Here is a 25,676-nt window from a genome sequence, read left to right on the forward strand (position 1 = left end):
AAAAAGATTTTCTCAAGAATAAGGTTTGGATATAGAAAAGTAATAATATAACAGTATTTTTCTACTCAGAGATAAGAGTGGATTCAGACAATTGCATGGATAATCAACATTAAGAGAAAGACATTGGACTCTATTTCTAAGAGGTTTGGTGATAGCAAAGAAAATGTCCCTTTCCAAATGCCCAACATTTAAATCTAAATTCAGGGTAGGACTGCCTGGCTCAGGGCACCTACAGGTCTTTCTACTAGTCTGCTAATAATATGAGCTCATTTTTCTGCCCAAATTGGATATCTGACCTTATTACCTTCCCCATCACCCAAAAGTAAACACTTCTAGATCACTATTCACTGTCATTGTGCGTTCAGCTAATGACACTAAACTATTAATATTAATAGTAGCAAGGGTGTGGGCATAGAGATACTTTAGATAGAGAAGTAACTTTCAAGTTCAGACCTAAGGATGAGAAGCGCAATCAGTTGGGCTTGCAAAAATTCAGGGGGATGGCAATGCAGGCAGAGTGAACAGCAGGTACCGAAGGCCTGAGTGGAAATGCCACGCAAGGCTGACAGATTCAGCCAGTAAAGAAACAAGCCATTGTTAGAGTCAGTTATTAGTCATCCCTCCGTGTCCATGGGGGTTGGTTGCAGGACCTCCTGTGGATACCCAAATACACGGATGCTCGAGTCCCTGATATAAAAATAGGGTAGTATTTGCATGTAACCTAGGCACATCCTCCCGTACCCTTAAAGTCATCTCTAGATTATTTATAATACCTAATACAATGGAAATGCTATGGAAATTGTTATACTGTATTGTTTAGAGAATAATGACAAGAAAAAGCCAGTACATGTTCAGTACAGGTACAGCTTTTCTTCTGAATATTTTCTATCTGTGGATGTTGAATCCAGGGATGCGAAACCCTTGGATATGGAGGGCCAACTATACTTACATAGGCAGTAAAATACAAACATAAAGATGCCACCGCCCTGTATGTCTTGTCCCACAGCAATACAAACAGAAAAGGGACCAGATGACATGATAATGCCACAGGGGGGTAGGGCACCCTGCTGCTGGGATACCGATTCCACCTTGTGTCTAAGCACAGTAGTTTCATAGCCTGCAGTTATACCCTAACGGCACTTGAGGTGGAGTCTCATAATTCATCAGAACCCAGGAGGTAATGACAAGCTCGCTGTATCCTCCCTGGAAGATAGGGAGGTAACTGATACCCTTCGTATCTTCATGTTCCAGGAAGATCACAGGACATTGTTCCAAGGCTCAGGTGAGCTGCGGCAAAACCTTGCCTATGTGAACCAAGTGGACACACACAAGGTCATCAGGGTGCTGGCAAGAGGAGCAAGAATGGTGGCAGGAAGGCCAGTTAGGAAGCCACCGCACCTAGGACAGGCAAGACATGGTGCTTAGGTAAGGCTGAAAAGCAGAGACAGCTCAACATGGAGTGATTTGACTTTCATTTTGGAGGTGGATCCAGAAATACTTGTTAATTAGATTAAGGGAGGACATGGGAGAGAGAATGTGAAGGATCAAAAACTGTTTATAAGCAGATTTCTGGCTTGAGAAATTAGGTGAAAAACTTGGGGGAGTATCAAGGTTACTGAGAACACAATAGGGAGTGGGGACCAGAATTTAAGTTGGAATATTTGCCTGTGAAAGGAGAAAAAGATACTATATCCATTAAATCAAAAGAGAAGAAAATTGATAGTTTTTATTTTCTCAAAGACGTATAAAAAGCCAACAGTTGAACACTGAGGAGGCTAGTATTCAAGATAAGCTAGAAAATATGAAAAAGTTATAAAACAAGTATCTCAAAGATAGAAAACGAACTTAATAGGGAACATAGTAAGACTGCTAAACAGTATTGAGAATCCACTTTAGATTTGCTAGCATGAATGTGAAGATGGGCTGTCTGGTATTCTTCAGCAATGCTCAGCGCTGTGGGAACAGGCATTGAAGGAAACAGATAATAGCTGAGTGTTACTTACTGTGGGCTTTGAAAGAATATTTTGCAGAGTCAGAGGCAAAGGAACTGAGGACATATGCAAGGAAGCAACTAGGAACCTGAAGCTGAGCTGAACAAAACATAACCCGAAGACAGGAGACAGACGATGGTGTATAATGAGAGTGAAGTCAAAGTACAGAACTTTAGCAAAGGAGAGGGATAGGAAATAATGAATGGAGAATGGGATTCTCAAAATCAAACCTACAGAAAGTTTCAGCTGTTGCTAAGGATCCAGGTGTGACCACTGAGAGGCCTGTGATGGGATGGAGGAAAAGATTAGGAAACTTAAAGGTCAATTGTGTTGTATTTGTTATCCATAAGGAGTCACTAAAATGACTGCTATAGAGAAGAAAACTAAGCCAGGAGCAACAGCTACGGTATTCAACCAGTGGGCAGAATGTCCTTCTGGGAGGTAAGATAATAAGGAAAAGGAGATAATGATAGAACTTCAAAGACCTAAAGGGGAAGTTATTTTGAAGTGGCAGTAGAACAAACAGGACATCTACCACAATCTCCTGCTCCTGTAGAATAGAAAAAGCTGGCCAGGTGCGGGACTCATGGGACTCACGCCTAGCCTAGCACTCTGGTGAGGCCGAGGTGGCAGGATAACTCGAGGTCAGGAGTTTGAGACCAGCCTGAGCAAGGGTGAGATCCCATCTCTCTACTAAAAATAGAAATAAATTATCGGGACAGGCAACTAAAAAATATATATAGAAAAAATTAGCCGGGCATGGTGGCGCATGCCTGTAGTCCCAGCTACTTGGGAGGCTGAGGCAGGAGGATTGCTTAAGCCCAGGAGTTTGAGGTTGCTGTGAGCTAGGCTGACGCCATGGGCTAGACTGCCCAGGCAACAGAGCAAGACTCTGTCTCCAAAAAAAAAAAGAAAGAAAGAAAGAAAGAAAAAGCTTCTATTGAGGTGAACAGGGTCCTAAAGGGTTACCTCTGTCAGAAAGGCAAGACAACAACGAGAATATTAGGAAAACAGACCACAGATATTAGAGCTGCTCTGAAGTTAGAAATGTATCATTAACCTATGTTTCTGGAAGTTCAGCTCATTGGTTTATACCAGGAGTCATCAAACTATGACAAGCAAGTCAGTCCTGCCCCCTGTGGACTATTTTGTATGGCTACGGACTAAGAATGGTTTTTACATTTTTAAAGGGTGATAAAACACACACACACACACACATATGCACACAAACACAAATAATGCAATAGAAACTACATTTGGCCTGCAATGCCTAATACAATTACTATAGTTTACACAGAAGTGCCAAAAAAGTTCCCTTTAGTTTGTTCCATCGTGATGGGCTGTAGAAGCTGTCTTACAAAAATATGCTACTAATTTGAAAGTGGTCAGATGAAGGGAGTACAAGTTATTAGCACAGAAAGAACATGTTCTACAGACAAGGATTGAGGGTATAATTTTAAAGCATCACTCTACAGACAAATTACCTCTTCAGCTACTTCGGTCCAGCTATGAGTAACATAATGTTGATTGTCATGGTCCTAAAGGATAAAGTAAATCCATTCTTCAACAAATATTTATCCATCTGTTCTAGTTCCCAGCAGTGTAACTTGTTAGTTAATTTTTTTGCTTTGACAGCACAGGGGAAACTAGAAACAAATGTTTGAGGGGGAGGACAATCTGCCAATTTCACAAGTTATTCATCTAACAGTTTGGGCTTTAAAGTACCAGTCCAGATAAAACAGTTCTTATTCTCTTTACAGTATGTAACTTGTGACTCAGTTTTTACAGCCATTTTAAGACTAAATATGAATGAGAGAGAGAGAGAGAGAAGGAAACTTTCCAATGACTAAAGAGATATTAACTTACTATGTAATCATTAAACCACACTTTTAAATAGATTACTACAGCTAATCAGCATCAAGTACGTCACTGAAAGTGAAATAATTAGAACCATAACAAGTAAAATTATGGAAATACATTTTATTTTTAACTTTCAAAAGTAAAATAGTTATATTTGAAGTAAACTGTTAACAAGATGTAGTTGATATCTAGTTAACCTTATACAGCATTGTTTTCTTTTCTTGAAAATACTCAAACACACTTGCATTGGATCCTTTAGAAAACAAGATATTTGCATTTAACAAGTTCTGTGAAGAACACAATTCTACAACATCCATGTTTTTCATGATACTTGAAATACTGAGTTAAATGTCAACCTATCTCTTGGAAGAAAAAATAACACAATTAAAATCATTGATTCTCTAACCTTTAGTTCCGTCTCCATGAATAAAACCTATCACTTTTCACAATAAGAAAGCAGAAAATAATATACAATCAAAAGGAGCTAACCTGATATTATCTATCCCTTTTGTCAAAAGATCAAGTGTGGGAGATCAATAATCACTGTTTTAATTGTTTTTACCATTTAACTCTGGCTCATAAAATAATAATGTACAATCCATCAGTGTATACAAATTTCCCATCACATTTTTTCTCTATTTTATAATAAAAGAAAATAGGCTTAATCTTTAAAAGGAGAGTTAGTAGGACACAATTGCTGAAAGATAATTCTGCTATCATCACAGGTCAAGAAGTATCCACCAGGACATTTTAGAAAACAGGTTACTGTCCATTTCCCAAAATGTGAGATTACATAATCCTAAATACACATGAGGAAAAAAATTAAAACATTTTTTGTCCTCACTCATATTGCTCCCCACCCCTGAAATTCAGATTAAATAGTTTTTGTAGATCACTTCTATTTTAGTAATTTAATGTATATAAAAAAACAATTCTTCATTTTTAAATAAAAATCCTAACATCATTTTTGAAACTGCAAATGGAACTTTAATGATGTAAGAAAATGAGTTAAATAGCAAATTCTTGTATCTTGACAAGCATGTACCATAATCTAATCAATTAATGTAACTTGAAGGTCTCAAATTATTTATTTTCAATTCAAGTAAAGACAATTAGTCCACTGCAGTCATTTCCTCATCTGAGTCACTTGATTCATCTTTTAGTTCCAAATCCCCAAAGTCTTCGTCTACAGTTATAATAGTTTTCTTCTTGCACTTCTTGGGAACTGCATCATTTGCACAAATTTTTCTCATTTTAATGTTTGGTAATTTCTTCAGATCAAAATTCCATTCCCTAGACAAAGAAAGAGTTGATAGGAGTTGAAGTAGGAAAGCAGGAGAGAGTCAATTTCAAAACTGTGAAAGTAGAATAAAGTTTACAAATTTATAGCAGATTCAAATACACTAGAAAGAACCAATATAAGTTCACTAGGAAAAAATACAACATCCTAAGAACTGAGGCTTCTTTTTCCAAACCTATTGCATTTTCTCATTCATCTACCATGGTAGTAACTGCACAGAGAATCCCATATATTTAAAACTTCAAAAGCAATAGAGGAAAATGTTAGGTAGGAGTTTCAATGAAACTCTGTTCCATTCTTTTATTCTCCCTACTGATCTCCCTCCGTCAGGCTATATGGATCAAGAATCTCCAAAGTACGAACTATGTCATACCCAGCAAATCTCCAAAATGCACAAAGGTTTTCCTTTGCACACACAGTGATAAATCGCATCTAAATTTCAGCAATCAAACCACTGCTATTCTTATAATGGAAAATTTTCAGCTTTTCAACCTCAGTATTTTCTGTGACAATTAATTACTGTAGGAGCAATGTGAAGTTTGTTTTGAGAACTCTAACCAGCAATACTAACAGGCTACGCTCATCTCCTCTCGTTTCTGGCTTACTTTGAAGGTGGCAGAACATATATTGTTTTAGAAATAAGAAGTATATTTATTTATTTAAGATTACTGGCAAAAAAAATATTTAGGGTATAAAAAGGATCTTAAACTCCATGTTATAAAGTACCTGCTGTACATGACCTAATAAACAAACTGCTTCTTAAATAGGATAGATGAATTTTATTAGAGATAATTTAGTTTCCATGTATTCAGAAGTATAAAAGATGACTGTATTTAAATTTATCTAAGTTCAATTAATGTTAAATTTCAGACCCATGAACATGGTCTAGTTAAGACCAAAATGATTGATAAAACAGAACTTATGTTTGAAAACTAAATAATTGAAATCCTACTCAGTGGTCTCCTTGGTAAAACACAGGAGGACAATTAGAAGGACCACTGGACCACGCAGTTCCTTTCCCTGATATCACTCCCCATTAACCATCTTCTTTCCTAAAGAGGCTGATGCACAACAGTCTGGAGATGTGACTCTGAGCCACCAAGTCTGTCACTATTATCTTTTTAAAAAATAAGAACTGGGGAAGAACAGTGAAATCAAGTTCTTTGAAGTATTAAAGTATTTTAGACTATACTGAAAAACAAAAGGTATACAATGGCATTATCATTTCGGTGTATATCAGGTGTTTTAAATAAACAAAAATTCAGAAAATTCTTACTTGGTCTGATAAAAGAGAAAAAGTTAAAAGAAATTCCTGATTTGCTTTTAGTTCTAATGTCTGGACTCAAAAGGGAAGAAAGTTCATGCCTCATATATTTTACACGCAGCTTCAAGGGAACAAGAAAACAGACTCACCTAAAAGTTTTCAGATTACTCGCATTCAAAATGTCTGGAATTTCTGGAAAAGAAAATAATTTATATGCATTAGGCAATATTTTCATCATTTTACAGTTTCTCCAATTTATTATTTCAGATACAACAAACAATAACTGAGACACAGCAAGAATATCCAAAAGAAAACAGGATTTCAAAGCATTGCTATCTTTAACATGAAAAGTTAAGTTTGGCAAGTATAAAGGGCTTAGTTTAAGATGATGATTTAAGAAAAAGGGTATTAAATAATAAATTCTAGCACAGAATCTATGAAATAAAACCTATTAACAAAATAAACTCTGTCCTTTTTAACCATAAAAGTTATCCAGAAAAATTTAATTATCAATCCCCTAAAATAACATGCCAGATTATGTTATGTTTTTTCTTGGTGAAAAAATACAATTTTTTCAAGCATATACTTTACTTTGGCAAGTAGAATTTATCTAAGGAATGCAAGGATTGTTTAATGTTAAAAACATCACACTATCAAAATGTGAAAACAAAATTTTAAAATACTATAATCAATAGGTACTCAATGAAGTTCAATAAAATTTAAACCCATCTCTAATAAAAACTATGTGTATGACAGTTCCTTACCATGATTAGAAAATTCATCATAAACTAATATGCACGATCATACTTAAATTGGTGAAACACAGGAAATATGTACAACAAACACTGAAATACTGTGGGAAAAAATCTGGCCAATGCAATACAATATTAACTAAAATTTATTATCAAATAATGAAGATAAAACAAACATGTTGGGTACACTGCATACTGACTTTTACAATAGTTTCAGAAAATAAGAGTGTGAAGGGCTAGGTATTAAAAGATGAAAATTAAATACAAAAGCTTTTAAAAAGGAATTTTAATAAAATGAGTAAGAAATAGTTATACCACCAAGAAATGGGCGGGGGGTGGTCATATCTAGTCTTCTCAGAGCCTTATCAAAACAGAATTCGGTGAAAACTTCCCACAGGATCCTACACACCTGTAAACTTGTTGGAGTCTGTCCACCAGACACATCCCTGATTCTGGGAGAAGCACTGTGGCAGAGTCAGAAGAACCGCAGTCTAAGTTCCAGTACTGGCTCTGTTGCCAATAAAGGTTCATCTTGGATGTGCTCTGTTAATTACTGCCAATTAATCTGGCCACTACATGTTGAACAGACTTTAGGGGGACAGAGTGGAAGCACAGAGACCAACTGAGAGACTGTAGCAAGGGTACAATTGAGATGATGGCGGCCTGAAATAGGGAGATGGTGGTAGCAGTGGTAAAGTCATCAGATTCTAAATACATTTTGCTGATGAGCTGGATGTGAACTGTGAAAGTGACTCCAGGGTTTCTGATCTGAGCAACTGGTAAAGTGGTGATGTCACTAACTAAAACAGAAAACTCGCAGGAGGAGCAAGTTTTAGGAGAAAAACAGGACCTTGCTTTGTGACATGTCAAGTTTGAGATGCCCATAAGACATCTGAGCAGAAAGTTTGAGAAATCCAAGTTTGCTACTGCAAATCTGAAGTTCCAGGGACAAGTCAGTGTTGATCAGTATTCCTATCACAGTAGAAAGATATGATGTCACTGTCACAAAATTGATAGTTTAGTTGGGAATGCAGAGGGAAAAAAGAATCCAGAAGTATTCTAAACACTCACAAGGAAAAGGAAATCAAAGGAAGAAAAACCAAACTAAATAAACAGAATAAATAAAACCCTTGAAATGAATTATAAATCTGATACTGCTATGTGTTTTCAAAAGAAAAAATAATGACAGTGTACACACCGAGGCCATAACCTTCATACTGCTGCCGCTCCCGCTCCATCGTCTGCTTGATGACTGTCTCCCGGGAACAGTGCCGCCTCCCCTGCCTGTCTTTGATGCTGTTATGTAACTCGATCTGCTCCAGCTCACTGCTGAATCGATTTAAATACCTGAAAAATAAGAAAATGATCAGTTGCAAAGTCTTATATATTTGGCTTATGTTAATTCATGGAAATTTTAGTCCCTAGCTGTCCTTTAAATGTTTTATGTTCCTCAGGTCCTCAAACCTCTGTACTCCTTCCCTGGTAACTCTACCATTTCCTTAACTTCATGGACTAAATCACAGCCTGCTATCAAAGTATCTGTTGAACTGCAGACTCTCATATTCAACCACTTACCACAGTCAACCACCACCATCTCCATTTAGACGTCCCCTAGTGGCTTCACTCTTAGCACATCAAAACCAAACGTGTCATCACCCTAGCCCCAACCTCCCCCATCAAACTACTCCATCTCGTGGGCTTCTTATCTCAGGAAATAGTAGGACCATTCATCCAGTTGCCCAAGTGAGGAATGCAGGCATACTCCTGGACTCCTCTCTCTCCTTTATTCTATATCTAAGTTTTCACTAAAGACCGAGACTTCTACCTTCTCAATATCTCTAGAATGGTTCCTTTCTCATCATCACACTACTACTGACCAAGACGAAGCCACCATCATCTCTTGCCTAGATGTCTACATCAGCCTCTCAACGGTACCCTGGCCAGAGCCATGTCTCCCTCGTACATTTTCCTCATTCTCACAACTGCTGACCTTTCTAAAGTTTAAACATGATCATCTCACGTGCTTGATGTAAAAGCCTCCTATGGCTCCTAATGCCCTTAGAGAAGGTCCAAACTGTGAGACTGACACCTAAGGTCCTTCATGAGCTTGTTGTCACTTATTGGTACCTGCTATACTTTCCTCCTTAAACTTGTTATTTCAGTCATATTAAATGTCTGGCAGATCATTAAATATGTTCTCTTTGCTCTCACCTTGGGACCTTTTAGATATTCTGTCTGACTAGATACTCTTCACATTACCTTACCTGGATCTGCTAATCCCTACCTTTCAGGTGCCAGTTTAGATATTTCTCCAGGAAGGCTTTCCTGATCCCAAGAAACTGGGTTAACTACCACTCTAAGGCCCAGAAAGATTACAAACCTACCAAAGTAGCTAAGCCAGGATATAAACCCAAAGTCTTTCTGTTAAAAAAGCCCATTTGCTCTTCTGCAAATGCAGGACAGAGCTCTGTCTCTTAAGGAACCAGGTTGGAGAATTACCTTTTCTGACTCTTTGGCTCATAATATTGCTCAGGGTTTACCTTTCAATTAATGCACAAGCATCTTTCTTTGAATATCTCACTTTTTGGGGATCAAGATGATTTTGAAACCACTGAAGTTTTTCACCTATGAATAAGAAGTACCAAGATAGTTTAGCACCACAAGCCATCACTTGAGCAAAGACGTATTTATTATAATTCTCAACATTGATGTGTTTAAAACAGAACCAAAATTTATTTCAATGTTAAATATAAAGTCTTGTGTGGGCTCAAAGCTAATTAAACCAGTCTGTCAGAAATTAAACTGTCACATTTTAATTTAGGGAAAAGACAGAGGTGGGAGGGATGCTCTTTTGTACGTATTTCTTATCCAATATGGATGCAAAAAAAGAAAAAAGAATACTGTAACAGAACATGAAGTTCTAAGTATTTAAAAAGCAAAGGACAAAATTTGTCTAAAATAATAAAACATAAATGATCAATGATGAAAAATAATATTTGCTGAACATTTAATAAGCTGCAAACACTATATAAATAGCTTTACACTCCTATGAAAATTTGTATTATTATGTCCCCATCTATAGATGAGAGAGGTTAAGTAAACTGTCCAGGGCCCCAAAGTTAGTAAGTACATTAAACACACAAGAGCTGCTCCAGTATGCAAAGAGTGATTGAGCAATATTATCCAAGAACCAACAGAATTCATTCTTATAAATAAATCTAACCATCAGGGTCACTTTCAGTTAGATATCTCAATATTACAGCATACCAATATCCCGTTCAGAAATATTTTTCTATAACCTGATGAAGCATTAGAGATGAGGATTCAAATACCTTTTAGTAATAAAGCCTAATAGTATTTTGAAATCTTAGACTTGTCAGTAAAAATTTACTAACAATAAATTTGACCCCCCAAGAAGAGACTGTGACACCAAGATAGAGATTGAAGATCCATGTATCTACATCATTAAATATGAATTGTTTTTCCATAATACTTAAGCTATAATATTCCATAATCCTAATAGTTAGGGAGTTAGAATTAAACTTCAAGTTTAAATATAAACAATTTCTGAAAAACCAAGCTAGAAATCATTAACATTGTTTATTCCAAAAGTTTAATGATTGATTTGTTTCATTTTAATCCAGTGTGGTAAAGAAAATTCACTTTGATAAACATAGTATTTCACTAGGAAAATAAACATAAAAATAGGTATAGGGCAGAAATCCATATACTCTAGCCAGAATTTCAATAAGTAAAACCCACTTACCAATAAGGTTGAGACGCAAGGCCTTGTCATTCTTTAATCTTGGAAGAAAAGGCATATCCATGTTAGAAAATTTCCAAAGCAAGCTTTAAAAATCTGTCAAAAACAACATGAAAAACTGCCCAAAAAATTTTAATTCAAGGATCAATCTTTTACACATTATGCCATGCTTCTCTTTTAAATGATCAGAACAAAATGTTATCAGAATTTGTTTTAGTTCTTCAATAATTAAAGGAAGCTTACAGAACAAGCTAGTCCCAAAAACAAACTGAAAGCTTAATTGGATTATGAATGTTCAGATGGGTTTTGTATAATATGCAAAACACTGTGCACAAGAATAATGCATACCTTCTAGAAGATTGCCACCAAGATTGAAATGCATTACTGTCATTTTTTAAACTTTATTAAGAACATAGGATGATTACTTTTCATAAATTTGATAATAAAATGAAAAACCCATTTGTTCTCAGAAAGACTATAGGTAATATATGCCTATTATTGATATTCGAAATAATTATTCATTGAAGAGCTCTTTGGATACCTAGTCTTTGCCAGACTTTACACTATCCTCTAGCAATGAACATAATAAGCCACTGTCCCTGTCCCAACAAGCTTAAAATCTAGAGGGCAATGAAAACATGGAGATGCATACAAAGCCACAAAAGCATATTTAAAAAGCACCTATAGGACTTTTTAGGATTTGGGAAGGTTTTCCAGAGCAAATAACCTTTGAGCTGAGATCTGAATATTCAGAGAAAGGTTATTCAGGATTTAAAAAAAAAAAAAGAGGATGGGGAGCATGGGAATGGGAAAAGAAAACTCTTTGCTAAAGGAGAAGGCTTTGTATAAAGGGGAAGTACACATGGCTTTTATCCATAAAGGAGTAATAAGCAAACCACCCTCCCATTTTACACAACCAGAAAACTGGAGAAATAAAATGAAGCCTTTTTTTACAAAAACCTTTTTAGCCACTGAATGGGAAAAAACACTCATAATACAAGTAACTAACAACTTATATCTAGAATATACAAACAGTTCTTACTACGTAATAGACAAACAACCCAGTACCAAAAAGTGCAAAAAGATTTGAATAGATTCTTCATCAAAGGCATATATAAATGACCACTAAGCATATAACAAGATGCTCAACATTGTTAGTCATCAAGAAATGAAAATTTAAACCACACTAAGATACCACTACATGCCTACCAGATAGGCTGAAATTAAAAAGGAAAAAACAAAACACCTAACAAAACATGTTCAAGTGGATATGTAGCAAAGATGACTTACACTCTGATGAAAATATAAAATGGTACTACCACTTATGAACCAACAATTCTTATAAACTTATTTTCTTATAAATTCAAACAAAAATCTATCATATGACCCAGCAATTCCAGTTCTAGCAAATGAAAGAAAAATGAAAATATATGTTCACCAAACACCTGTACATGAATGTTGATGGTAGCTTTATTCATAATAGTAGGGGTTGGCAAATACTTTCTTAAGTGGTCATATAGTAACATTTTAGGCTTTGGAGGCTATGTAATCTGTCACAATTATTCAACTCTGCCATTATAGTCTGAAAACAGTCATGGAAAACACAAAAAGAACAGGTATAAATGTTTTCCAATAAAACTTTTCATAATAACAGGTGGCTGGTCCCTTAGGTTGGAGACCCCTGATAATAGCCAAAAACTGTAAAAAATCCAAATGATCATCAACAGTGAATAGATAAACAAACCACATATCCGTACGATGGAATACTCCTCACAATAAAAGGAATGGACAATACATAAAATGACATGGATAAATCTCACAAACATTACGCTAAGTGAAAGAAGCTAGCACAAAAGACTACATACAGAATGATCCCATTTATATGAAACAACAACAAAGATAAAAATGTCACCTATCAAATAAAATAGCAAATTAGTGGCTGCCTGAGGCCAGGGGTGAAGGATGAGGATTGACTGGGAAGACACACAAGGAAATTTTTTAAAAAGATAAAATTCTACTACATATTGATCATGGTGGTTACACCGATGTATGCAATTGTCAAAACCCAAAAAATGTACACTTAAAATGTGTCCATTGTGTTGTATGTTAATCATACCTCAAAGCTGACTCAAAAAAACAAAGAACACTTCATAACAAGGTGGAGAATGGCTTGGAGAGGAATTCATTCCTTTCAAGTTGAATCTAACTAGATTCAACTATTGAATCTAGTTAGAAGCTGCAATAATTCTCAACAGACTCAATCGGAGCCCCAACTACAGTGGTACCCGCTGGAGTAGAGAAAAGTGGAGAAATCTGATAAGTATTTCAAACTATAACTGCATGTAAATATGGAAAAATTCTTAATAAGGCAGACAGTGTGTGAATTTGATTTTTAAAGACAATCAAGTCTTTAAGTGAGGTGACATCACCAACATTAATTCTCAAAAGCAGTTGTTTTCTAGATTCTTATCCATCATGCTTAGTTTCCTTTGTCAATTTTCCAGACTGCGTCATTTTCATTTGGCATCTAGAATTCTTTGCCAAAATGTTGCTATGCTGAGAAATCATAAAATAAGGCTAAAATCATATCGTATAGAATAGCCATTTGCTGCCTGCAAATTGTTCACTGTTTGCAACGTGCCCATCCCAGTTTCCGTTCATAGTTTCTATGAATAGAAGCGGTATTTCAGAGTCCTAAGATGAAGAACATGTTTGAACTTTTATTCTAGCTTTGCTATTCTCTCCTGCAGTGTCTTTAACTAAATTGAGGTCATCAGTAAGCATCAACCTGATCGATGCAGGAAGTCTGGATTTGTATCCTCTACCACTCTTCAAAAGGCACAGTGTCCTAACAGATACACTCCCTGACTTCCCAGCCCCTCTTCTCCCAAAAAAGAAACTCCAGGAAGTGGTACAAAGAATCCTGGGTTCTGTGGAAAAGTATAGACTAGCTACCATTGTTCCTTAGGAAACCAGTTAAGGTCATTAAGTAGCTCATAGGCACAGAATTAAATAATCGCTAATCAAGTGGTAAGCAAGTTGCTTCCCCCTCCTCCATTTTCCTTTGATCCTTTCACATTATAGTAAGGATAAAACTTAGTATTAGTCTATCTGGCAAGTCTTCCAACCTTTGCCAAATCTGTTCACCAAGGATAACACAAAAGGATGTCTCAGGCTCAGACCATTCAGGGCAGGTAATAATATCTACTTGATTTTAACGGAGATATAATGTCTCCTTTTTAAAAAATGGTATTTAAGGGAAACTAAATAGTACAGGTCTGTGGTTGTCATAGTATAGTTCCTAAACCACAAGCAAAAACATCAGCAATACCTGGAAAATTGTAGGGCTTGGAACAAACAGTTTTAATGATCCCTACAGGTATATCTCCTGTATATCAAAGTTTATGAAATACTGGTGTAGGTGATAAAAGAAATTGCACGTAGTAGTAGCAAATCATGTTAAAAAGGTAACAAAATCATGAAAATGATACACAAATACCTGAAGTTTGAAAATTGCCATTTTAAAGCAACACTGCTATGTCATCATAATTAACCTTTATGCTAACAAAAAAAAAACAACAACAAAAAAACACCTCCCCGATAAAGAAAGAAAATTTGACTATGCTATCTCAACACTTGATTATTCTCTTCCAGAAAGCTTCTAGCCACATCATTGTGAAACAGCTAACCTTTACTAAATATGGCTTTGTCTTAGGCAAGGAGTCATCATGTAACAATGAAAGTGCCGGTTTCCATCACCTAGTGTGCATTTAACATTCATTAAAATGGCAAAATTATTTTAAAATAGTCAAAATGATAATTTTTATTTGGTCTTCACTTGATTTTAAGGAATCTTTGAAATACCATCTTCTTTTTCCTCCTTCTCGGTCTCACCTATGAAATCCTCCTTGTCCCAACATCTAAACAGTAGAGGCTCTCTGGACTCAATTCCTGGCTTCCTTCTCTTCCTTCTCTGTAGTTAATCATAGGTGACCTCACCCAGTTTCATAGCTTGAAATCCCATACAGATACTGATGGCTCCCAAATTTGTGTCTACACCCCTGACCTATTCTATGAATACTAGACCCAACATATCCAACTGCCTAGTCTACATCTCCTATTACATGTCTAATAGGCACTTTTAACCTATATGCCCAATACATATATCAGGATAGCTCACTCCCTCACATCTTTCAATTTTTTGCTCAAATGTAACTTCTACAGAGAAGACTTCCATGACTATCCTATGTAAAATGAACCTCTCTTTCTCATTCTCAATCCCATAAGCCTTTTTAATTTTTCATTACACTTATTACAAACTACTATTTAAATTTATTTATCTGTTTTAGGTAAGCTCTGTAAAAGTAGAGTCCTTGTTCAGTTTTACCCTCAGCACACAGAACACACTTAAACATTTATTAAAGAGAGGAAAAGAATATTGTGGAAGGATGTATGTTTGAAGAATAAATGTATAAAGGGCTTTTTACCAATCCATAATACAAATGATGAAAAGATACTTACTTTTCCCTCTTTTCTTGTTTGTGGGCCTCTCTTGTAATTTGAGCTGCTTTTCTACTATATGGATGGATGACTTTTTTTTCCCGTCCTGCACTTTTTCCCTTTGGTGCTTTAGGCTAAAATATACAAAAACACATAACATATAGTGGGATTTATAAGTGACTCCAGTCACAAAATTTCCTTTAAAAATAAATTTTAAAAACATTAATATAACAGAAATGTAGTGAGCCAGAAATACTACACCAGAAATCAGGAGATAAATCAGACTTGTTAAATAATTTTAAGTCTTTGTTTCCATGGTCATAAAAGAAATGATACATTTGGAACTACTCCCCCATGATATAAGAGAATAAAGGCACAGAAGGGGTCAATAAACTCAGCTCTTCAACTCTTCCATGTAGCGAGGAGACTCAGAGCCGGAAATCTGTGTTACAGTTAAGAAGATTAAGCGCGTAGAAGGAACATAGGTTATTAGTGGGAGTTTGATTGTAGAAGTTGCATGTGGAACAGAGTGGGCAGTGAATCAAGCAAAATAAAAGTTCGGCTCATGGCCTGTGCAAATTAGAAACAGAGAAAATAATAAAAGCCATCTCAAAACTAGCACATCCAAAAGGGTACAAATTATTTTCCTGCTCAAGCTATATGCCAGTTACCTAGGTCACAATTGATTTAGTCCTCCAAACTAGACATCTCAGTAATTTTTTATTCCTATACAATTCTATACCTTATCTATATTATCTTACCCATATTATTTAGAAATCAGGTTTGGCTCTCTGCGACAGAAACCCAAAATAATAATGGCTTAATCCAGATAAAGTTTAGTTCTCTCCCGTTAAAAGTAGAAGGTGGAGGCTCTGCTCCATGAAGCCCTCAGGGATCCAGGCTCCTTCCAGCATGTTGTGTATGATTCTTAGCTGATACTTATATAGTCCAAGATGGCTTAATACCAGGTCTCCACTCCAGCCAGCAAGAAATAGGAAAGATGGGAGACAATAGAGAAATAAAGGTAATCTTTTTGAGCAATTTTAGTGCTAAAGTTCCATGATAAAAATCTAAATGCTTACTTCACTTAACTCTGAAACAAAGGAACTTCAAAAAATTATTCCTGGTTCACACACACAAAATAGTTCACATTTTTTCACCTTAAAATCAATAGTACTTGTCTTCTGTCTCTATTATTATATGGTACTGGCATCCAGCCACTGGAACTGTAATACACATTCATGCTTATCCCTTTTTCTGGGTCTTTTGTTAGAAATTAAAAATAAAAAAAATTCTAGCTCAGATCGGTTCAAATAGTTTACTTTATTTCTATTTAAATTAATTGCTCTTAGGAAAAAGAGATTTTCTTGCTGGCCTGGCACTGAAAAGGAGCAGGGTAATAGCCTATCTAAAGATCTAAATGAATAATGACTCTGTCCCAGTCCCTGTAAGAGGCACTCTTTTTGACAATTACACAACAAGAAATAAGGCAGTCTTATTTGAGGCAATTCACCAACCACCATGACCATCCCAACACTCATAGTTTTAAAAAACTGTATCAAGATATAAATAGTAGATAAATAAATTCCAAATTTCTTAGGTATTTAAATTAGAACATTTCATTTGTAAGTCAGTTACTGGAACTCCAAATGTCCTTTTGGATTAGATTTGGTAGTGATTTAGAAAATAATCACTACTGATCAAGCCTAGGCTTCAGAGTGCTGAACACAAAGTAAATGTTACCAAAAACAAAAAAAATTAACAGTGCATATTATGTAATGAAGTAAGACAAAGAAGAGCATTTGATAATAATTCATCCTTTAGATCACAAAAGTTTAGCTGAGCTAGTTACTTATTTTTTGGTAACATTTGCTGTGTGTTCAGGTTTTAGATTAGCATTCAATATTTCCAGTACTCAAAAAATGTAAATAAAGTACAGTTGGCCCTCCACATCCACAGGTTTTGCACCTATAGGTTTTGCATCCATAGATTCAACCAACTGCAGATAGAAAATATTTGGAAAATAAAAACAATAAAAAATAATACAACAATAAAAACCAATACAAATTCAAAAACCATTATAACAACTATTTATGTAATATTTGCATTGTATTAGGTATTATAATCTAGAGATGACTTGAAAAGATGTACATAAGTTTTATTCAAAAACTACACCATTTTATATAAGAGACTTTAGCATGCGTGGATTTAGGTATTCAAGGGGGTTCTGAAACCAGTACCCTCCTCAGATACCGAGGAACAACTAAAAAGCACATAAATCTCTCTTTTAAATATTTGCTATATCACTCCACACTCTAAATTCCTCCTACATCACATTTAAATATAAAAATGAAATCATGCAGGTCCTAGAAAAAAATATTTTCTTCTTTGTAGGTGAATCACTGAGTGTTAAAGGTCTTTCTAAACATTACATAAAATCCAGAAGATTTAAAAGAATAACAAATCTAACTATATACATAAAAATGTAAAATTCTGGGCAGCAAAACATCATAAACCAAGCCAAAAGACAAACTACAAGGAAAAATATTTGCAACACAAACCAAAGAGCTAATTCCCTTAACATAAAAAAGTTATTATAAAATTAATAAGAAAAAGATCAGCAACCAAAATAAAAACAGAAAAAAATACAAACAAGTCACAGAAAAAGTACAAGTGTTTTTTAAAAATTTAAAAAGATGTGGTCTAACTTAAAAGAAATGTAAGTTAAAACTTCAATAAAATAGAATTATCAATGTATAAGGCTAACAAAAAAATTACTAACATTGCATTAGGGAGGCTGTGGGCGCAAACTGGTATAGTCATCTAGAGCAGTGGTCCTCAACCTTTTTGGCACCAGGGACCGTTTTCACGGAAGACAGTTTTTTCATGGCCTGGGGGGGTGGAGGGGAGGGGATGGTTTTGGATGATTCAAGCACATTACATTTATTGTGGACTTTATTTCTATTATTATTCCATTGTAATATATAATGATATACAATGAAACATTTACACAACTCGCCATAGGTTAGGGACCCCTGTTCTAAAGGGCAATTTGGTAGTCCCCATCAAGATATAAATGGCATATATCTTTTGATCAAGGAATTCCATTTCTATTAATTTATTCTACAGACGTATTTACACATATACCAAAGGGAAAAAAAGAGAGTAATTAATGCAGCATTGTCACAGTATCTGTAGCAGCAAAAGAATGTAAACAATTTAATGTTGATCAGAGATCTGGTTAAATAAATGATAGTAAAAGCAAGCAATAAAATATTAGCTGTTTAAAAAGCAAGAGATAGACCTATAGGTACTTGTATAGGTTGATCTCAAAGATAAGGTAAGACAAAAGCAAGGGACATAGGAATGAGTATAGTATACTATTTATATAAAAAGGGAGGTTAGGGAACATAAATATATGCTGGTACATGCATATAAAAAATCTGAATGAATAGCTAAGAAAATTCTAACCGTTGCTGTTTCTCAAGTGAACTGGAGCCTCAGACAACAGAATTGGAAAAAGACTTATTTTTAGTGGAAAGGAAAATACCTGCTCCCTCCAACAAAGAAGTTCATGCCCTAACTCCTCTGGAACCTGGGAATATACTACCATACATAAAAGGGACTTTGCAAATGTGATTAAAGACTGTGAGATTGAGAAATTATCCATTTAAGCCTAATATAATCCTAAAGGTCCTTATAAAGAAGGCAGGAGAATCATTGTCAGAGAACACATGACCTTTTCTGGAGGAAGATTTAAAGATGCTATGCTGCTGGCTTTGAAGATGAGAGGAGCCAAGAGCCAAGGAATGTATAGATGGCCTCTAGAAACTGGAAAGCCAAGGAAACATTCTTCACTAGAGCCCCTCGAAGGAAGACAGCCCTGCCAACACCTTGATTTTTATCTCAGTAAGAGATAAAAATTTTTGGACTTCTGACTTCCAGAAATGTAAGAAAATAAATCTGTTTTCAGCCATTTAATTGGTATCCATTTTTTATAGCAGGTAATAATAAACTAATACACTTTTCATGAACAACTACTTATTACTATTTTTTTAAACCATGTACATGTAATAGTGTTCCCAAAAAAACTGGTATACTAGGTAGATTTTCATTAATGTTTTTCTTTAGTTTTATTAACTTTCAGAAGCAAGTTTTTTAGTAGCAGATTATCTGAGACTTATTAAACTGATTTGTTGTTACAGCTCACAGAAGTATGAGCCCAACAACACATAATTCCTGCCATTAAGGAATTTTTAGGTAGTCAGTAATGGTCAATGCATGTGCGTAGACAAATCAAGAAAGGATGATAGGATACTTTTTAATGGTTTATAATCTAGCTATTGAGGAAAACAAGCACACTTAGGCTCTCAAATAACAGGCTTACATAAAAAGGAGTATACTTGAATGCCTAGTAGTACGTAATCACTAAAAACCTTTTTAATGCACAATAAAGAAGTGCTGAGTGGAATGGATTTAATTTGAAAAGATTCTTCATGTAGTTAAATTTTGATATAAGAAAAAGATATGAACCTACTGAGCTCCAGCACAGATTCACAGTAAGAAAACATAAATGAGCAAAGTAACAAAGGTGGACAACCACAAGCTGTACTCTTTACTATTTATTTCTATTACTGAAATTAATAACTAATATTTACTAAGCTCTAGACACTGGGCTAAGTCTTTCACATTTAATTTTCAGAACAATTCTATGAGGTCGGTACTACTGGTATGCCAATTAAACAGATGGTAGGTTAAGTAATTCCAAGAAAGCTATTTAGCAAAGACAGGTCCCAAACTCAGTCCTCTGGGACCACACTGTGAGCTGTACTTGATGCAGCAGAACCACTGATGATGATATAAATGACAGGGCCAGAAATGTGCCAATGAGCACAGATCTATGTCACTCTTTTGACTTTTATGCCAAGGCAATATACTTCTACTATACAGCACGACAAAAATGAAGGTCTCTGATAGTTAAGGACAACTGCAGTCAAATGCCAATCAACCTCCTCAATCAACATACAATAACATATAATTGCTTTAATGTTCCACGCTAAAAAGGAAAAGAAAATTATAAAGGGTTGGAAATCAGACAAATATAGTCATAAGCAAATACTGAATTTATACAAATGTGTACAATCTAATGCAAAGCAAAAACCAAAAAAACAGACTATAGACAAGAAAGACAAAAATGACATAAAACGAAAAGGAAAAAAGCAAAAGAGAAAGGAACAAAGAGGTTACATTGTAGCCAGAGTATCATAACTTTTTTACCAGATTATAAACGTTTTTGATTGTTTTTACTAAAAACTAACCGAATAATGAATATTTAAAACATGCTCCAATTCAAGAATGAGTCTCAAGATCATAACGATTAAGTGAAAAAAAAAAAAAAAACAGCGAAGAAACAACATATTGTTTTGGAATACAAACATATATAGTAACTATAAAGAAAAATAATGGAATTATAAACGCAAAATTTAGATATTGTGTGCCTCTGAGGGGTGCCTGAAGGTTACAGGTTCAAAAAGAACACAGAGGCTTTCAAAGGCTATGTTTTATTTCTTAAACTACCTGCAGGGGAAAGGCGAGTTCCTTATACTGCCTATCTTTACACTTAAATGTGTTTTATAAATACTATTGTAACTACTCAATTTTTAATAAAAACAACAAAATAGCTTCAGTACCCTGGCGGGAATGGGGGTGGGGTGACCAAAGAGGCAGGATTTGGGGCAGGAATGGGTCAGTAATCGGCGACGATGAACCGACGCCAAGGAAGAAGCAACAACTCATTGAGAGGCCACACTGGCCAGAGGGGGCACAGGTGTGGGACCAACACTCTCAAAACTTTTGCCGAACTCCCACATACATTTACCAGTGAGCATCTACAATACACAGATGTGGGTTGCCCACTCCCATCCCTACCCAAGGGGGCAGTGACTAAGGAGAAGTTAGGAACGAGGCAAAGAGTAGCGGGGCGGCAAGTGAGCACTAAAGCGCTCAGACAAGGACCTCTGAGTGTCTAAGGTCCGGACGCCGGGCCTGGGACCCGCACCCCCACCCCAGCTCCACCGCCCAATATATTCACTTTGCATCCTCCCCGGGCTCCGGTTCCCGAACCGCTCCCTCCCTGCCTGCCTGCTTGACAGGAGCCTTCCAAGGAACCAACTGAGCGGGCTCAGGGAAGCAGAAGGGGGCCCACCATGGTGACGTCCTCGCGGCCACGGAACACCTCCGCACTCTGGACCGGGTCAGGGTCACTAGTCGCAGCGCCAGCACCTCCGCGAGTACCCCGGCCAGAACACACGTGGAACCAAAGCAGCCGGCACAAACTCTACCGGAAAGGGAGGGGCGAGTGGATCTCTGTAAAACGTCCGCGGAAACTGAGACCTTGTCTTTTTCGCCCGTGTCAGATTTCAAGCCCTAGGTGAAAAGGCTCGCCAGCCCTGCGTGCTCGCCGGGTGCGGTGGGGGAGCCTGGGCGGGAGGCTGAAATGGGCCGGGCGCTGAGTGCGAGGGTAGGGATTTGAGCCCGGCTCGCAGGTGTTCCTCGTTCCCGGCTAGTCGCGTTCTGGTCTCAAGAGCAGAGCTTCGGCATCTGTCCCGGTGCAGGACCCCTGAGACGGCAGCCTCTTCAGACAAGAGATTCCGTGTGGGGCCTCCCGCATCGCGGGAACTGGTCCCTGCCCTGCAGGGCTGCTCAGACATGGCCGCGCCCTAGAGCGGAAACGGGCCTGACTCCTGCTTTTCCCTCTGCTGCGTTACCTTGGGCGAGTCCTTTCCCCCACTGGGGCTTGGATTCTTCTTCCGAAAAGTCCCCTTGCTCATAGTCAAGGGCCCTTCCAACCCAGTTTTTTTGTTCTTCTCTCACAGTGTGAGAGAGTCTTTGTTTCACCTATACTTGTTAAAATTCCATACACAATGTATCCATTCAAATATTTATTGAATGCTGCTATGTGCCAGTCGTTGGGACTACTCCGACAATATCACTGCCCTCCTCAGCTCATATTCAGGGTGGGAGGGTGGATATAAAAACAAATCAATAAATATTATTTCAAATAATATAAGTACTCTAAAGAAAATAAAGCCAAGGGGGTGGGCCGGAAAGCTGTTTTACACGTGGTGGTCTTTAAAATCCTCTTTTAGAAGCAATAACTGAGCAGAGACTTGAATTATAAGAGAAAACGAGGCATGGGGAAAACGTTCCAGGCAGAGCGAACTTGAGTGTGCCTAGATGTGTGTGTGCTAGTACGTGTATTTAATCAACGAATATATCCATTGTTTAAAATAGTTTAAATTGTAATCAAGATTGTGTGGCCAGAAGATTCCTGCATCTAGGGGCAAGGTATTTTTCACATGGCTTTTAAGTGGGTGAAAGTATTAATAAATTTTGTGTGAATATATTCAATGAGGGTTACCCTTGAATACATACTGTGGAGAGACAGTATAGTCTAAGGACAGGGATACTTTCTGAGAAACGCATCCTTAGGCAATTGTATGTGCTAAAATCATAGAGTGTACTTACACAAACCTAGATGGTATAGCCTACAGCTGCATGGTATAACCTATTGCTCCTAGGGTACAAACCATGCACCCTAGCTACATGCTCTAACCACTTTCTCTGAAGCCATCTTTCACCCACTCTACCTCATACCCTAAGTCTGGCCTAGTGCAAATCAGCCTTCTGAATTCTATATTACTGCAAATCTATTAACCATTAAACCCTCATTCTGGTTGTTTCAGCAGTTCCTAATTGTTCTATTGATCACAAAATTCCTACCAATTCCTACCCCTTTCCTAAATTTCAAATTACCAATTCAGCAAACCATATATCCTGAGACTTTTATTTTTTAATTTTAGTTGGGTTTTGAAAATAAAAGACTTCATATTTTCCTCATTCAAATTCAACCCCTAAGTAATGTTGATTATGGACACGTTCAAAATACACTGTATAAGTTTCAAATACACTGTAGCAAATGCAAAAATGAATTGCACAAAGTAAAAGTAAAACAGCAATAATGATGGCTAATATTTGGTCATAATTTAATGTAGACATGCACCACTGTGATAGCAGAATAAATCCTCCCACTTTTCCCCTTCAATTCGACACCCCCCCCATAACTGTGTGGACGATTTGGAGACATCTTAAAGATATTTTTCTGTACTTTAACAAATATACCAAGATGTATATATATGTCTGTGTATTTTATGTGTGTATAAGGGTTAACTATTGATTAACATTAGGTATTGATACAATAAAAATACATGCATAATTTCCAGGGTAAACACTAAAAATAAACAGGATACTTAACTTTGTACAGGCTACACACAAGTAGAGAAAATAAGATAATTGGAATGATTAAAAAAATAGATAATTCAAATTAAGGAAATAAAGGAGGAAGAAAATGAAAGATTGAATAGTAAGGAAATTTTTTTAAGTGGCAGTAGATTTAAATCCATAAAACAGTTATGAACTAACTGCCCCAAACTAAAATGTATATATGTCCGATTAGATTGAAAGCATCCAACTGTATCCTGCTTATGTTTTCTAAAATATAAGGAAATAGAAAAAATAAAAAATGGAAGGAGATATGCTAAGCAAATACCAACTGAAAGAATGCTGATATAGATATATTAATGTTATACGAAATAGACTTTAGGTCAAAAAGTATTATGCTAGATAGAACATATCACTTTGTTTCCATTTTAAATTCTTGTGCATCTAGTAATTTCAACATGCTTTTTTCCATAATTAATAGTACAGATATCACCAATGACTTAGAAGACTTGACCACAACACAATTTGACTTAACAAATCTATACAGAATACTGCTGCTAGTGCTTACAAGAATACATGTGTTTTCAAACATGTATAGTATAGTTAACAAAATTGATCATACATTGGGTCAGAAAGCAAGTATAAACAAAGTAGAAAGGATTGAAGGCACACAGAAATGTTCTTTGATCACTGTGTAATTAAATTAGAAATCAATAATGAGAAGATAGCTAGAGAATTTCCATATATTGAGAAATTAAGAATTGTACTTCTAAATAAGTAATGGGTTAAAGAAAAAATAAAAATGGAAATTAGAAAATAGTTTGGGATGAATAATAACAAAAGTTTTAAATATGCAGACTTATGAGATGCATCTGAAGTAATAATTAACTCCTTTAGTGTAAATATTAGAGCCTTAAGTATAAATATTAGAAAAGAAGAAAAACTGAAAATTAAAAAACTAAGCATCTACATGTAAAAAGGTCAGAAAACAGAACAATAAAATAAATTCAAAAAGAAGGTAGACTAGAATAAAAAACAAAAATTATTGAAATAGGAAAAATATTTATAATTGAGGAGACCAGGAAAGCCAAAAGTTGAGCTTTTTTTATGAATAATAAAATTGAGAAATCCTTGAAGGGGATTGAGAGAAGACCCAATTAACCAATATGAGAATTAAAACAAGTTATATTAGTTCAGATTATGCACACATAAGAGGATATTATAACCAGATGTGTGCTATTGAATTTTTAAATGTAGAGAAAATGGACACATTCTTATGGGGAAAAAAAAAACTATCAAAACTGACACCAAGGAATAGAAAACCTGAATAGTCCCATAATCATTTTTTTAAAAATGTTTACCCAAATATCTTCCCATGTCAAAATTACAGGCCCAAATTTCTTAGATTTTATAAATACACATAAATAAGAATAGAAGAGTATTTCCTTAATATGATAAAAATGTGGATTAGAAATAGTGATAGTGGACATCATTGTCTTATTCTTGATCTCAAAGAGCAAATTTTTTAAACCATTTTGGGAAACAGTTTGGCATTATCTAGAAAATCAAAATGTGTACATCTAAGACAGCAGTATCATTCCTGGTTTATACCCTAGAAGAATTCCAGCACGTCTGCAAGAATAGCAGTGTCATTCACAATAGCAGTGCCATTCATAGCAGTGTTGTTCATAACAGCCCAAACTAGAAAAAAAAAAAAAAAACCTAATTTTTCATTGTCAGAAGAATAGAAAAATAAAGTGTGGTAAATTTTATATAGCAATGGAATAAGCAAAGTATAACTATGCTAAACAACATAGATTAATTTCTAATTATGATGTAATGTAAAAGAAGCAATGCACAAAAATTACAGTATAAATCCATTTATTAATATATAAATTCAAAAGCAGGCAAAATCAATTATGCTGCATTTTCTAGAGATACTTTTCATAGGTAGCCAGAAATATTT

General features: G+C 35.8%; 1 protein-coding gene across 2 annotated transcripts; it reads right to left on the minus strand.

Annotated features, from left to right (window-relative positions):
* Positions 1–4,920: 4,920 nt before the first annotated feature.
* TMA16 (translation machinery associated 16 homolog) lies at positions 4,921–21,963 on the minus strand. Of its 2 annotated transcripts, none has more exons than XM_045552058.1 (7): positions 21,636–21,963; positions 15,452–15,564; positions 10,934–10,971; positions 9,708–9,792; positions 8,366–8,514; positions 6,565–6,607; positions 4,921–5,144 (listed from the first exon to the last, which is right to left on the minus strand). In XM_045552058.1, the coding sequence occupies exons 1-7, from the start codon at positions 21,636–21,638 to the stop codon at positions 4,964–4,966; spliced, it is 612 nt and encodes a 203-aa protein (XP_045408014.1). In that variant the 5' UTR covers positions 21,639–21,963; the 3' UTR covers positions 4,921–4,963. The 2 variants fall into 2 exon arrangements, with proteins under 2 accessions (XP_045408014.1, XP_045408015.1); XM_045552059.1 differs by lacking the exon at positions 21,636–21,963 and adding an exon at positions 16,192–16,538 and having other exon boundaries at positions 10,934–11,026.
* Between the last annotated feature and the right edge of the window lie 3,713 nt (positions 21,964–25,676).

Source organism: Lemur catta, chromosome 5 (assembly GCF_020740605.2).
Source record: "Lemur catta isolate mLemCat1 chromosome 5, mLemCat1.pri, whole genome shotgun sequence".
Lineage (NCBI taxonomy): Eukaryota > Metazoa > Chordata > Mammalia > Primates > Lemuridae > Lemur > Lemur catta.

Excerpts from the sequence above, each read along its gene's own strand:
- TMA16 (XM_045552058.1), bottom strand. Across the intron at positions 9,793-10,933 it reads CTTGCGTCTCAACCTTATTG|GTGAAAAACTTCAGTGGTTT; the intron begins GTAAGTGGGTTT and ends TCTTATTCATAG. Across the intron at positions 8,515-9,707 it reads GCTTGTGCATTAATTGAAAG|GTATTTAAATCGATTCAGCA; the intron begins GTAAACCCTGAG and ends CTTATTTTTCAG.